Here is a 12,508-nt window from a genome sequence, read left to right on the forward strand (position 1 = left end):
TAAATCAGAAACAAAAACAGAAGTTGCTGGAAAAACTTAGGAGGTTTGGCAGGAAGGGTGGAACTGAAACATTAACTTTGAATTTCTCTTCACAAATGCTGCCAAACCTGCTGAACTTTTCCAACAACTTCTGTTTTTGTTATTTATTAGCCACCCCTCATTATGCTTGAGAGGGTGGTGGTGAACTGCCTCTTGAACCACTGCTGATCCACCAGAATGTTCTTGAATTCAGCTTGAATTTCCTCGATTGTAGAAAATTAAAAGATAATCTATTGAAGTATTTAAGTTGATTAATTAATTGTTACAGTAATTAGAGAAACCATTCTATCACAAAGATCACCTACTTTCTCCTCTGTAGCATCCCCATTTCCAATATGCCTGTGTCCTCAGCCACCTATACTCCATGAATTTTCTCCTTAAACCTCTCTGCATCTTTAACTCTCTCATTTGACATCACACCCTTCTTAAATTCCATCTCTTTAACTATGCTTTATGTCATCCTTTCCAAATATTTCTTTCTCTGTCTTCATGTTATCTCATCATGTCTCTATGAAACACTTTTGGGTATTTTACAACACTAAAAGTGCTGTATAGTGACAACTTGTTGTTGTAGTTGATGGCCTCTTTTTCCCTGTCACATTCCTTCCAGTCCTCAAGGACTGACCTGGAGTACAAACTATGGACATTGATTGACTTTTAGTGCTCTGTTGAAATGGCCATTCAGCATGTGGAAACCCAGACAGAGAATGTTGTATGACAATAGAGACTCATAGCTGAGACATGTCCTATGTTGTAGATGCAGTGATTGTATGAAAGCTTTGTCATGCATCTCACAAATTAAGTGTGTCTTTGTGTGAATCCCCAACAGTCCCAGGAAGGTTGATGATACCACAAAAGCTTCAATACAAATCTCACACTACTTTAACAGTAACACTGCTGATGGGGCAAGAGTTTTAATTATTGTCAATGATTTTCTGCACACTCTGTCTCCTGTTTGAATAACTATGTAGAGGCTGTTTTGAAAGTGACAATGATTTGGGCACAGCTCACTGATGAGTCATACACCTTGCACAATGATTTCTCACTAGTGTAAATGCTTTGGTGCTCCACCAGGTCTGATGGTTGTGCAGAGTCCATATAACATCCGAAGCACCTCTAGTCAGTGTGGACTGTCTGATGTCGCAGGAGGCTTGCTAACTGTGCAAAGGATTTGTCACACACTTCACATGTAAATGGTTTCTCCCCTGTGTGAATGCGTTGGTGTGCACGGAGGTTTGATGACTGTGAGAATGATTTGTTACACACCTCACATGTAAATGGTTTCTCCCCCGTGTGAATGCGCTGATGTTCAAGGAGGGCATTTGACCAAGAAAATGATTTGTCGCATACCTGACATGAGAATGGTTTCTCCCCCGTGTGAATGCGTCTATGTACACGGAGATGCGTTGACCATGAGAATGATTTGTTGCACACCTTACATGTGAATGGCTTCTCACCAGTGTGAATGTATTGGTGGTCCTGGAGGGTGGATAACTGAGTGAAAGATTTATCACACCTTTCACAATTGAAAGGCTTTTCTCCAGTGTGAGTGCGTCGGTGCTTCACAAGTGTTGATGACTGTGTGAAGGCTCGGTCACACACCTCACACCTAAAGGGTTTCTCTCCAGTGTGAACAGTCTGGTGCTTCAGGAGCCTTGTAGATGTTGCAAAAGCTTTATTGCAAACATTACACTTAAAGGGCTTCTCCCCTGTGTGTGTTGTCTGATGGAGCAGGAGGTTTGATGACCGCTTAAAAGTTTTGTTACAAATGTCACAAGAGAATGGCTTCTCCTGTGTGTGAACACGTTGGTGTGTGTGGAGATTTGTTAACTGTGAAAATGATTTGTTGCACACCCTACATGCGAATGGTTTCTCTCCAGTGTGAATCCGTTGATGTCTGTGGAGGTTTGTTAACTGTGAAAATGACTTGTTGCACACCTTGCATGTGAAAGGTTTCTCCCCTGTGTGAATCCGTTGGTGTTTCACAAGGGCTGATGATCTTGTGAAGATTTGGTCACACACCTCACACTTGAATGATTTCTCTTCCATGTGGCTGCTGAACAGATGCAGTCAGCATTATAGATCTCATGCAGCCCCTCCTCATACTTGAACAGCCTCTCAACTGTTGGAATGAGTCAGTGGTTCATGAGGCTCAATGAATGAATGATTAAATTCTCATCACAGTTCGAGTCCAATCATACCTCTTCCCACCTCATCGTAACCAATCACCAATAGCCAAACGCTTGGAAAAGCTGGTTCTGATGGAAGGCTCCATACTCTTGCAGACCTGGTGATCTATCAGAGTTCCCCTGATCCGATCGATTTTCCAGAGGATGGTTTCACTTCCCAATCTTCTGTGAGCAATGACTTGAAGGGATATCTTCCCATAGTTGTGCAGTTGGATGATGGTCAGGATCTGTTTGCAAATCTATACCATCTATATTCTTAGATGATATCATCTGTCTGTAAAACAGGAAAAGGAGACATGATTTCCTCTAATTCCCTCTCATCCTTTCCTAAAGAGGCTGGCAGCTCAGAGACTGTTCCATGTTGAGTGCCAGTCTGCAATTCCCCTGTGTGTGAGGTGGGGGGTCACAGAAAAATCAGATACAAGCCCTTTATTTTTCCTCACTTGGCTGTCACACACCCTTTGTTTGCAGCAACAATACTGGACAATGATCAGGAGGCTAGGAGTGACTAGGAGAACATCAGAAACATCATATTCCTGATGAAGGGCGTATGCTTGAAACTTCAACTCTTTGGATGCTGCCTGACCTGCTGTGCTTTTTCAGCACTAGGTATTTCAACTCTGAGTCTCCAGTATCTGCATTTCTTACCTCTCTTAGTGACTGAAAGAAGACAATGTGGCAATTTTGTCCCACCAAGTGCCCCTTGCTCAAAACAAATCTTCCCAGGCTCCATGACGACAATGGAAAAGACAGCATGGAGAGTGTTTAAGAGCTAATTGATTAACCACAAGTATGAGCCAAGCTAATGGACACAGTTTTCCCTTTGAGTTGTGTTTTACAGTTTTAACAAAAAAGGAGAAATATTAATTCAATGGTAATTTTGGAATTTCTTCAGTTTGTATTCAGGAATTATTTAAAGGAATTAAACTACATAGAAAGTGCTCAAAACTAAGAGAAATATTACTTCAATGTACGTCTGAATATACAAATTAGGAGCAGAAATAGGCCATTTGGCCTACTCAAGCTGAATTGCCATTCAGTAAAATCATGACTGATTTGGCTGTGACCTCAATGCTACATTCTCCTCGTCCAACCTCTTCTCATAAGAAAACCTCTCCATATCAGATACCAGGAGAAAGTGAGGACTGCAGATGCTGGAGACCAGAGTTGAAAAATGTGGTGCTGAAAAAACACAGCAGGCCAGGCAGCATCCGAGGAGCAGGAGAATCGATGTTTCAGGCGTAAAACACTGACTCTCAGAAGAATAACCCATCTAGAGCCATTTCCCCACATTTACCCCTGATTAATGCAGTCAAGTGACCCTTTTTCACCCAGAGGGAGGTGGTGGTGGGGACTGGAATTCATTGCCCCGGAGGAAAGCTGAGACAAGAAACTTCTCAAACTTTAAAAAAGTACTAAGATGAACACTTGACATGTCATACAATTCAAGGGTATAGACCTGGTGCAGTAAAGTGGGACTAGTGTAGGTAGAAGTGTATTTTTGGCAGTATAGTCACATGGTTCTATGTTTTTCTGAACTACTTCTAAAGTATTTATATTCTTTTGGAAATAGTGAGATAAAAGCTGTTTGCAATACTTTCAAGGTAGTCTCACTGACTTCCTGTAAAAGTGAAGTGAAACATCCCTATTTTTAGTTCTGTATCCTTGTCAATAAACAATTTCGTTTATCTCTGTAATAACTTGCAAGAACTCTATACAAACTTTTTATGACTTTTATACCAAGATCCAGATTCCACTGTACGTCAGAGTTCTACAATCTCTGTTTAAAGAACATAATTTTTTATTCTTCCTTGTATCTCTACAAATGTAGTCACCATACATTCAGTTGCAAATGTAAGTCTTTCAGATGAACTGTAAAGAGTTGAGGCCAAGATCTGATCCCTATGGAACTACATTTGCTACATCTTGTATTCTCTGTTTCCTGTTGGCTAAGCAGTCCTCAAACCATGCTAATATATACCTCCTACACCATAAACTCTTAATTTACATTTATACTTGCTTTCTCAAATCTGAGTATAGTACATTCCTTTATCCAAATTGCTTGTCACTTCCTCAAAGGACTTCAATAAATTACTCAAACGTGATTTCCCTTTCACAAAACCATGCCTGCTGAAACCTGCTTACTAAGAGATTCCAGCATTTTCACCAAGAGTAGAAATGCCCCCAACCTACAGTTCAGTGCTACTGCATCTTATGGAGAATTATAAACAATAAATGAAGTAACAGGGAAATGTGGCCCATTAACACTTCCATTCTCAACCATGTTGGGGAGTCCAGCACATGACAGTGAGACAAAATGTTAAAGTGTCTTCAAGAACAAAGCACTGAGCACATTATCAAACTTGGCTTCCTACTGAGGTGCTGCTGGGAGTATTTCCCTCCAGACCACTCCAATGTCCCCATTGTTCATAATATGAAGTCTGTAAGATCATCATGTTGGAAACTTTCTCGGTTTTTGAAAGCAAAGTAGAATATCCTGGGTGGATAAAGAATAGAGCTGGAAAAAGCACAGAAGGTCAAGGAGCATTGTTGTTTCAAGTCAGTACCTTTCATCAGGACTGGGGCGGGGAAAGGGCTGTAAGATAAATGGAGGGAGGGTTGCGAGGCTGGGGGATGGACGGGTGAGATAGTGATAGGAGGTGGCTGTGATTAGAAGGGTGGAGCGGATAGGTGGGAAGAAAGGTTGAGGCGGAGGGGTGCACAGGGAGGGCTGGGCCTGAGATGTGGGATGGGGAGACTTGGAAACCGGTGAATTCTATGTTAAGTTCATATGGTTGTAAGCTCCCGAGGCAGAAGAGGAGATGTTCTTCCTCCAGTTCGCAATTTGCCTTGTGTTATGGTAAAGGGTGCCCAGGATGGACGTGTCGTTGGGGGAATGGGAGGGGGAGTTGAAATGGATGACACCTGGAAGGTGGGGTTGATTGGAACGAACGGACCATAAATGTTCCCTGAACTGGTTCCTACGTTTGCGCTCAGTCTCTCCAATGTAGGGAAGACCACATCGGGAGCAACGGATGGAATAAATCAGGTTGGAGGAAATGCATGTGAATCTCTGCAGGACTTGGAATGATTCTTTAGGATCTTGTACGGAGGTGAGGGTACAAAAGTGTGGGAACAGGTTTTGCACCTCCTGCAGCCATTGGGAAGATTCCAGGTGTGAAGGAGGGGTTGGTGGAGTATGTGGACCAAGCGAGGGAGTCACGGTGGGAATGGTCCCTGCTAAAAATGGCTAGGGATGGGGAGAGAAATATAATTTTGCTGGCGTCTGACTGCAGATGGCGAATGGTGGAGATGATGCGCTGGACTTGGAGATTGGCCAGATGGAATGTGAGGACTCTAGATCCTTGTGGTTTGGAGGGGTTTGTTTGAGGGTAGAGGTGCAGGAAATGGAGAAGATGTGATTGAGAGCATTGTTGATGATGGGAGAGGAGAAATTGCAGTCCTTGAAGTAGGAGAACATCTGGGGTGTCGTGGAGTGCAATTGCTCATTCTGGGAGCATATAAGGCGGAGGCAGAGGAATTAGGAGTATGGGATTGCATTTTGGAGGTTTGGGGGTTGGAAAGAGATGTGATAAGACCAGAAGATTTGGGGCAGAAATTAGGCCATTCAGCACATCGAGTCTGTGGCACAATACAATCATGACTGATAAGTTTCTCAAGCTCATTTTCCCACTTTCTCCTTATAACCCTCGATACTCAAGAAGCTATCCATCTCAGTCTTAAATATACTCTATGAACTGGCCTCCACAGCCTTATGTGGCAATGAAGTCCAGATTCACCAATCTCTGTCTGAAGAAGTTTCTCCTTATCTCTCTTCTAATAAATCTTCCCTTTATTCTAAGACTATGCCATTGGGTCCCAGTCTGTCCTACCAATGGAAACATCTTCCCAACATAGAGTCAGAGAGATGTACAGCACGATAACAGACCCTTTGGTCCAACTCATCCATACTGACCAGATATCCTGACATAATTGAGTCCCATTTGTCGGCACTTGCCCATATACCTCTAAACCCTTCTGATTTATATATCCATCCGGATGCCTTTTAAATGCTATAATTGTACAAGCCTCCACCACTTCCTCTGGCAGCTCATTCCATACACTCACCACCCTCTGCATGAAACAGTTGCCCCTTAGGTCCCTTTTATTTGGGGTGGCACAGTGGCTCAGTGGTTAGCACTGCTGCCTCGCAGCACCAGGGTCCCAAGTTTGATTCCAGCTTCTGGCAACTATCTGTGTGGAGTTTGCACATTTTCCCCGTGTCTGCATGGGTTTCCTCCGGGTGCTCCGGTTTCCTCCCACAGTCCAAAGATGTGCATATCAGGTGAATTGGCCATGCTAAATTGCCCGTAGTGTTAGGTGCATTAGTCAGAAGGAAGTGGGTCTGGGTGGGTTACTCTTCGGAGGGTCGGTGTGGAGTTGTTGGGCCGAAGGGCCTGTTTCCACACTGTAGGGAATCTAATCTAATCTATATCTTTCCCGTCTGACACTAAACCTATGCCCTCTAGTTCTGGACTCCCCGACTCCAGGGAAAAGACTTTTGTCTCTTTACCCTATCCATGCCCCTCATTATTTTATAAACCTCTATAAACTCACTCCTCAGCATCCGACGCTCCAGGGAAAACAGCCCCAGCCTGTTCAGCCTTTCCCTATAGCTCAAATCCTCCAACCCTGGCAACATCCTTGTAAATTTTTTCTGAACTTTTTCAAGTTTCACAACATCTTTCCGATAGGAAGGAGACCAGAATTGCACACAATATTCCAACTGTGACCTAACCAATGTGCTGTACAGCCGCAACATGACCTCCCAACTCCTGTACTCTATACTCTGATCAATAAAGGAAAGCATACCAAACTCCGCCTTCACTATCCTATCTACCTGCAACTCCACTTTCAAGAAGCTATGAACCTGCACTCCAAGGTCTCTTTGTTCAGCAACACTCTCTAGGACCTTACCATTAAGTGTATAAGTCCTGCTAAGATTTGCTTTCCCAAAATGCAGCACCTCGCATTTATCTGAATTAAACTCCATCTGCCACTCCTCAGCCCATTGGCCCATCTGGTCAAAATTCTGTTGTAGTCTGAGGTAACTGTCTTCGCTACCCCTCCAATTTTGGTGTCATCTGCAAACTTACTAACTATACCTCTTATGCATCTGTCTAAAACTCTTTATGCCTTCTTTGTAATATACCTTCCTATTAATCTTGATGTCATCTCTGAATTTCGTTCCTATGCCTCAAGTCCCATTACCTAATTCATTGATGTAAATTATAAAAGGTCAACGTGGCTTTGTGCTTGGGAAAATCATGTCTCACAAACTTGATTGAGGTTTTTGAAGAAGTAACAATGATGATTAATGAGAGCAGAGTGGTAGATGTGATCTATTTGACCTTCAGACTTACTAGTTATACCTCCTATGTTCACATCAAATCATTTATATAAATAACTAAAAGTAATGGACCCAGCGCCGATCTTTGTGGCACTCCATTGGTCACAGGCCTCCAGTATGAAAAACAACCCTATATCATCACCCTCTGTCTTCTACCTTTGAGCCAGTTCTGTATCCAAATGGCTGGTTCTCCCTGTATTCCATGAGATCTAACCTTGCTAATCAGTCTCCCATGGGGAACCTTGTCAAACACCTTACCAACGACCATATAGATCACGTTCACCCTCATCAATCCTCTTTGTTACTTCCTCAGAAAACTCAATCAAGTTTGTGAGACATGATTTCCCACACAGATATACCCTGTCCAGGCCATTCAGTACTCTATTCAATTAGGTCCGCCCTCATCCTTCTAATTTCCATTGAGGATAAAACCAGAGTCCTCATATGCAAAGCTTTTCATCCCGGGGACCATTCTCGTGAATCTCCCCTGAACATTCACCAGTACATCCTTCCTGAGATATTGGGCCCAAAACTGTGCACTCCAAATGTGGACTGACCAGAGACATCTTGCACTTCAGAAGTACATCGCTGCATTTATAGTCTAGTCATAATAATGCCATCATTGCATTTGCCTTCCTAACTACTGACTCAAACTGCAAGTTTACCTTGAGAGAATTCTGAACTCGAACTCCCAAGTCTCTCTACACTTCAGACTTCTGAATTTTCTCTCCATTTAGAAAGTAGTCCATGCCTCTATTCTTCCTATCGAAGTGCATGACCTCACACTCTCCCATGTTGTGCTCCATCTGCCACATCTTTGCCCACTTTCCTAATCAGTCCAAATCCTTCTGCAGCCTCTCCACCTCCTCAATGCTATCTGTCCCTTTACCTAACTTTGTATTGTCTGCAAACTTAGCCAGAATGCCCTCAGTTCTCAATCATTAATGTATAAGTGAAAAGTTGTGGTCCCAACACTGAGCCTTACGGAACATCACTTGTCACTGCGCTACCATCCCCCCCACTCTCTGCTTTCTGCCTGACAGCCAAGCTTCTATCCATGCTGGCACGTTTCCTTTGACACCATGGGCCCTTATCTTACTCAATCGTGGCACCTTGTCAAAGGCCTTCTTGAAGTGCAGTAGATAACATCCATTAGCTCTCCTTGGCCTAACCTTCTTATTACTTCCTCAAAGAATTCTAACATTGTCAGGCATGACATCCCCTTGATGAAACCAGTCTGATGTTGCCCTGTTTTACCATACACTTTCAGGTATTCAGAAATCTCATCCTTCACAATGGATTCCATGATCTTACGCATGACTGAGGTTAGGCTAATCAGTCTGAAATTTTCCATCCTTTTCCTTATTCCCTTTTTAACCAGGGGTGTCCAATCCAGGGGTGTCTGGAGCCCTCCCTGATTCTAGCGATTCCTGAAAGATCACCACTAATGCCTCCACCATCTCTTCAGCTATCTTCTTTTCAAACTCCGGGGTTTTGTCCATCTGGTCCAGGTGATTTATCCACTTTCGGGCCATTCATTTTTTTTTCCTTGTACCTTCTCCTTGGTGATGGCCACCACACTCAGCTTTGCCCCCTCACTCTTTTAAATTTTTGGGATATTACTTCAGTCTTCGACTGTGAAGACTGATCGAGGTAGCTGTGGGAGGTAAAGGGTTTGTAATAGATGTCGGTGCTGAGTCATTGCCGGAAATGGAGATTGGGGAGTCCAGGAAGGGGAGGGCGGTGTCTGAGATGGTCCAGGTGAATTTGAGGTCACGCTGGAAGGTGATGTGGATGAACTATTCAGGCTCCTTGTAGGAGCATGAGACAGCGCTGATACAGTCATTGATTTGGAGGAAAAGGTGGGGGATGGTGCCAGTGTAGCTGAGGAAGAGAGACTGTTTCATGGACCCTACAACGAGGCAGGCACAGCCTGGACCCTTGCACCGACCCATGGCCACCCCTCTGGTTTGTAGGAAGTGGGAGGATTGAAAGGAAAAGTTGTTAAGGTGAGGACCAGTTCTACAGGGCGGATGAGAGGGTTGGTGGAGGAGAAATGATTGGGTCTGTGGACGAGGAAGAGATGGAGGGCGTTGAGGCCCTCATGGGGGTGATACAAGTTTAGAAAGAGTGGATGTCCATGGTGAAGATGAGGTATTGGGGGCCAGGGAACTGAAAGTCATGGAGCATATGTATGGCATAGGTGGTATCTTGGATGGGGAATTCCTGGACCAAAGGGTACAGGTTAGAGTCAAGATAAGAGGACATGAGTACACTGGAGCAGGAACAGGCAGATATGAGCTGTCGACTGGGGCAGTCAGGTTTATGAATTTTATGGAGAAGATAAAAACAGGTAGTGTGGGGTTGGGGAACTATGAGGTGAAGGCTGTGAATGGGAGATCTCCCGAGGCGATGAAACTGTGGATGGTCTTGGAGATGATGATTTGGTGATGGGAGGCCAGGTTATGATCAAAGGAGTGATAGAAGTTGGTGTGTGGCTTCCGCAAGGTAGAGTTTGTTGCGTCAAACTACCACTGTGCCTCCTTTACCAGCTGGTTTGATGGTGAAGTTGGGGTTGGAGTGGAGGGAGCAAAGGGCAGTGCGTTCTGATGGGAAAAGGTTGAAGGTGTAGAGAGACTGGATGTCCCTGGTGAAGATGAGGTGTTGGGGTACCGGGGAACTGAAAGTCTTGGAGAAGGTGCATGGCATGGGTTGGTGTCCCAAATGTGGGTGGGGAGTTCCTGGCCCAAAGAGCGAAGATAGAAACAGGCAATGTGGGGTTGGGGGACTATGAGGTGAAGGCTGCGAAATGGAGGTCTCCCGAGGCGATGAAATTGTGGATGGTCTTGGAGATGATGGTTTGGTGATGGGAGGTCAAGTCGTGATCAAGGGGGCAGTAGGAGGAGGTGTCAGTGAGTTGGCATGTGGCTTCGGCAAGATAGAGGTTGGAAAATGGGGTTGCCCCAGAAGTTGTAAAACTTTGCCTGGCAACAGTCTAGGTAGTTTGATTACTAAGAGGACAGTTTAGCAAGAGCTAAATGTCCAAAGCCACCTGAAAGCAAAGGAAAGTGGAGATGAGGCTGACTGCATAGACTTTCTGAAACAGAATCTCCAAGCTAGGAATCAGGAAAATTTCCAGCTTGGCTGACCCATCTCAGCAATCATTTTTCACAAAGGTGCAATGTTTGTGACAGGCAGGCAAGGTGGAGCTGGGCTAGTCAATGCAGGGTGCCAAGACAACCTGTTTAGAAGACCTGCCTCTGTGCTTTGGGAATTCATTCCAGCTTTAAGAAATAAACAAAGAAAATTTCTCTGGCCCTCACACCTTGACTCCCCACAGACTCCCTTTGCCCCAATAATGACATGACCCACCCCCATACCCCAAGGTCTCCATGTCCTACATGATAGGCTGTGGCACTTTCATGCCCAATAATCCGCCATAGAATGTATAGAAGCAGCAAACCCATTAATGAGAGGTTTATGGACAAAAAATACTTTAAGTAATTCATCAACACATTTCTAGATTCATTAAATCACCTTCAGCTACATAACGATGAAGTGGAACTTTTAAGTTTCTGATGTTGATGGCAGCTCAGTGGTTAGCTCTGCTGCCTCAGAGAACCAGGGATCCAGGTTCAATTCCATCCTTGGGCACTATTTGTGTGGAGTTTGCTCATTCTCCTTGTGTCTGGATGGGTTTCTTTCTGGTGCTCCTGTTTCTCTCTCAGTCCAGAGATGTGCAGTTGGTGGATTAGCAATGGGAAAAATACAGGTTACAGAGATTTGGGGGGTGATGAGGACTCTATATGTTGAATGAAGTGTTTCCACACGAGGATTCTATGTTCAGTCATGTTAAAAGTTTAAAGATTAGATATCTTTTCAGTAGATCAGTGTATTAGTTGCCTATTAGCTATTCTTTACTCAGTTTGTTAGAGTAGATGTCTTAAATGCAAATGGGTCCCAGGTGATTTCTTTAAGATGTTGACTGGGAATTTGAAATACTTATAAAATTTCTGAGGCTCCACAGAGATTGTAACAATATCTCGAACAACATCATTCTAAAATATATTATCTGCTGCTGTTTGTGAGGTTTTGTTGTGTGCATATTGGCCACACATTTCCTACATTATAACCGAGCTTTGGGGCATCTGGTGGTTGTGAAATAATTTATATAAAATACAAGTCTGTTTATCATTCTGAGGAGGTAACAGTAATTATGATTAGATTAGATTCCCCACAGTATGGAAAAGGCCCTTCAGCCCAACAAGTCCACTCTGACCTCCAAAGAGTAACCCACCCAGACCAATTCCCTGATCCTACATTTATCCCTGACGATTGCACCTAACACTATGGGCAATTTAGCATGGCCAATTCACCTGGCCTGTACATCTTTAGATTGCGGAAGGAAACTGGAGCACCAGGAGGAAACCCACACAGTCACGGGAGAATGTGCAAACTCCACACAGTCAGCCAGCTGAGGCTGGAATCAAACCCGAGTCCCTGGCGCTGTGAGGCAGCAGTGTTAACCACTGATCCACCGATCCGCCCCTGTGGAGATAAACACCCAGATCTCCACATAGAACTAACCATGCACAGTCCATAAAATAATAACCAGCTCCTGAAGAAGGGCTCATGCCCGAAACGTCGATTCTCCTGCTCCTTGGATGCTGCCAGACCTGCTGCGCTTTTCCAGCTCCCAACACACAGCCAAGAACTCAACAATTGGAAATCAAGAAGAATCTTCAGACATTCTACACCTTCCAGATAATTATACCTCACCCTCTCATTCAGAAATGAGCCATCAACAAAACTCAGCCTGTAAATCAGAGGGAAATTGGAAATACTTCTAATTAACATTCCACAGACAACA

The 12,508-nt window shown here is 44.1% G+C and overlaps 2 protein-coding genes across 2 annotated transcripts in view; one reads left to right on the top strand and one right to left on the bottom strand.

Moving 5' to 3' along the window:
- The window catches only part of LOC122541193 (zinc finger protein 184-like), a 143,634-nt gene that overhangs the window by 103,500 nt on the left and 27,626 nt on the right, over positions 1–12,508 (bottom strand). The window contains exon 3 of the mRNA XM_043677820.1: positions 1,160–2,502. Coding sequence (XP_043533755.1) covers positions 1,160–2,088 — 929 coding nt within the window. The 5' untranslated portion in view covers positions 2,089–2,502. The remainder of the gene's footprint in view (positions 1–1,159; positions 2,503–12,508) is intronic.
- The window catches only part of LOC122541628 (zinc finger protein 271-like), a 46,136-nt gene that overhangs the window by 1,414 nt on the left and 32,214 nt on the right, over positions 1–12,508 (top strand). The window lies entirely within an intron of this gene.

Source organism: Chiloscyllium plagiosum, chromosome 37 (genome assembly GCF_004010195.1).
Source record: "Chiloscyllium plagiosum isolate BGI_BamShark_2017 chromosome 37, ASM401019v2, whole genome shotgun sequence".
Taxonomy (NCBI): domain Eukaryota; kingdom Metazoa; phylum Chordata; class Chondrichthyes; order Orectolobiformes; family Hemiscylliidae; genus Chiloscyllium; species Chiloscyllium plagiosum.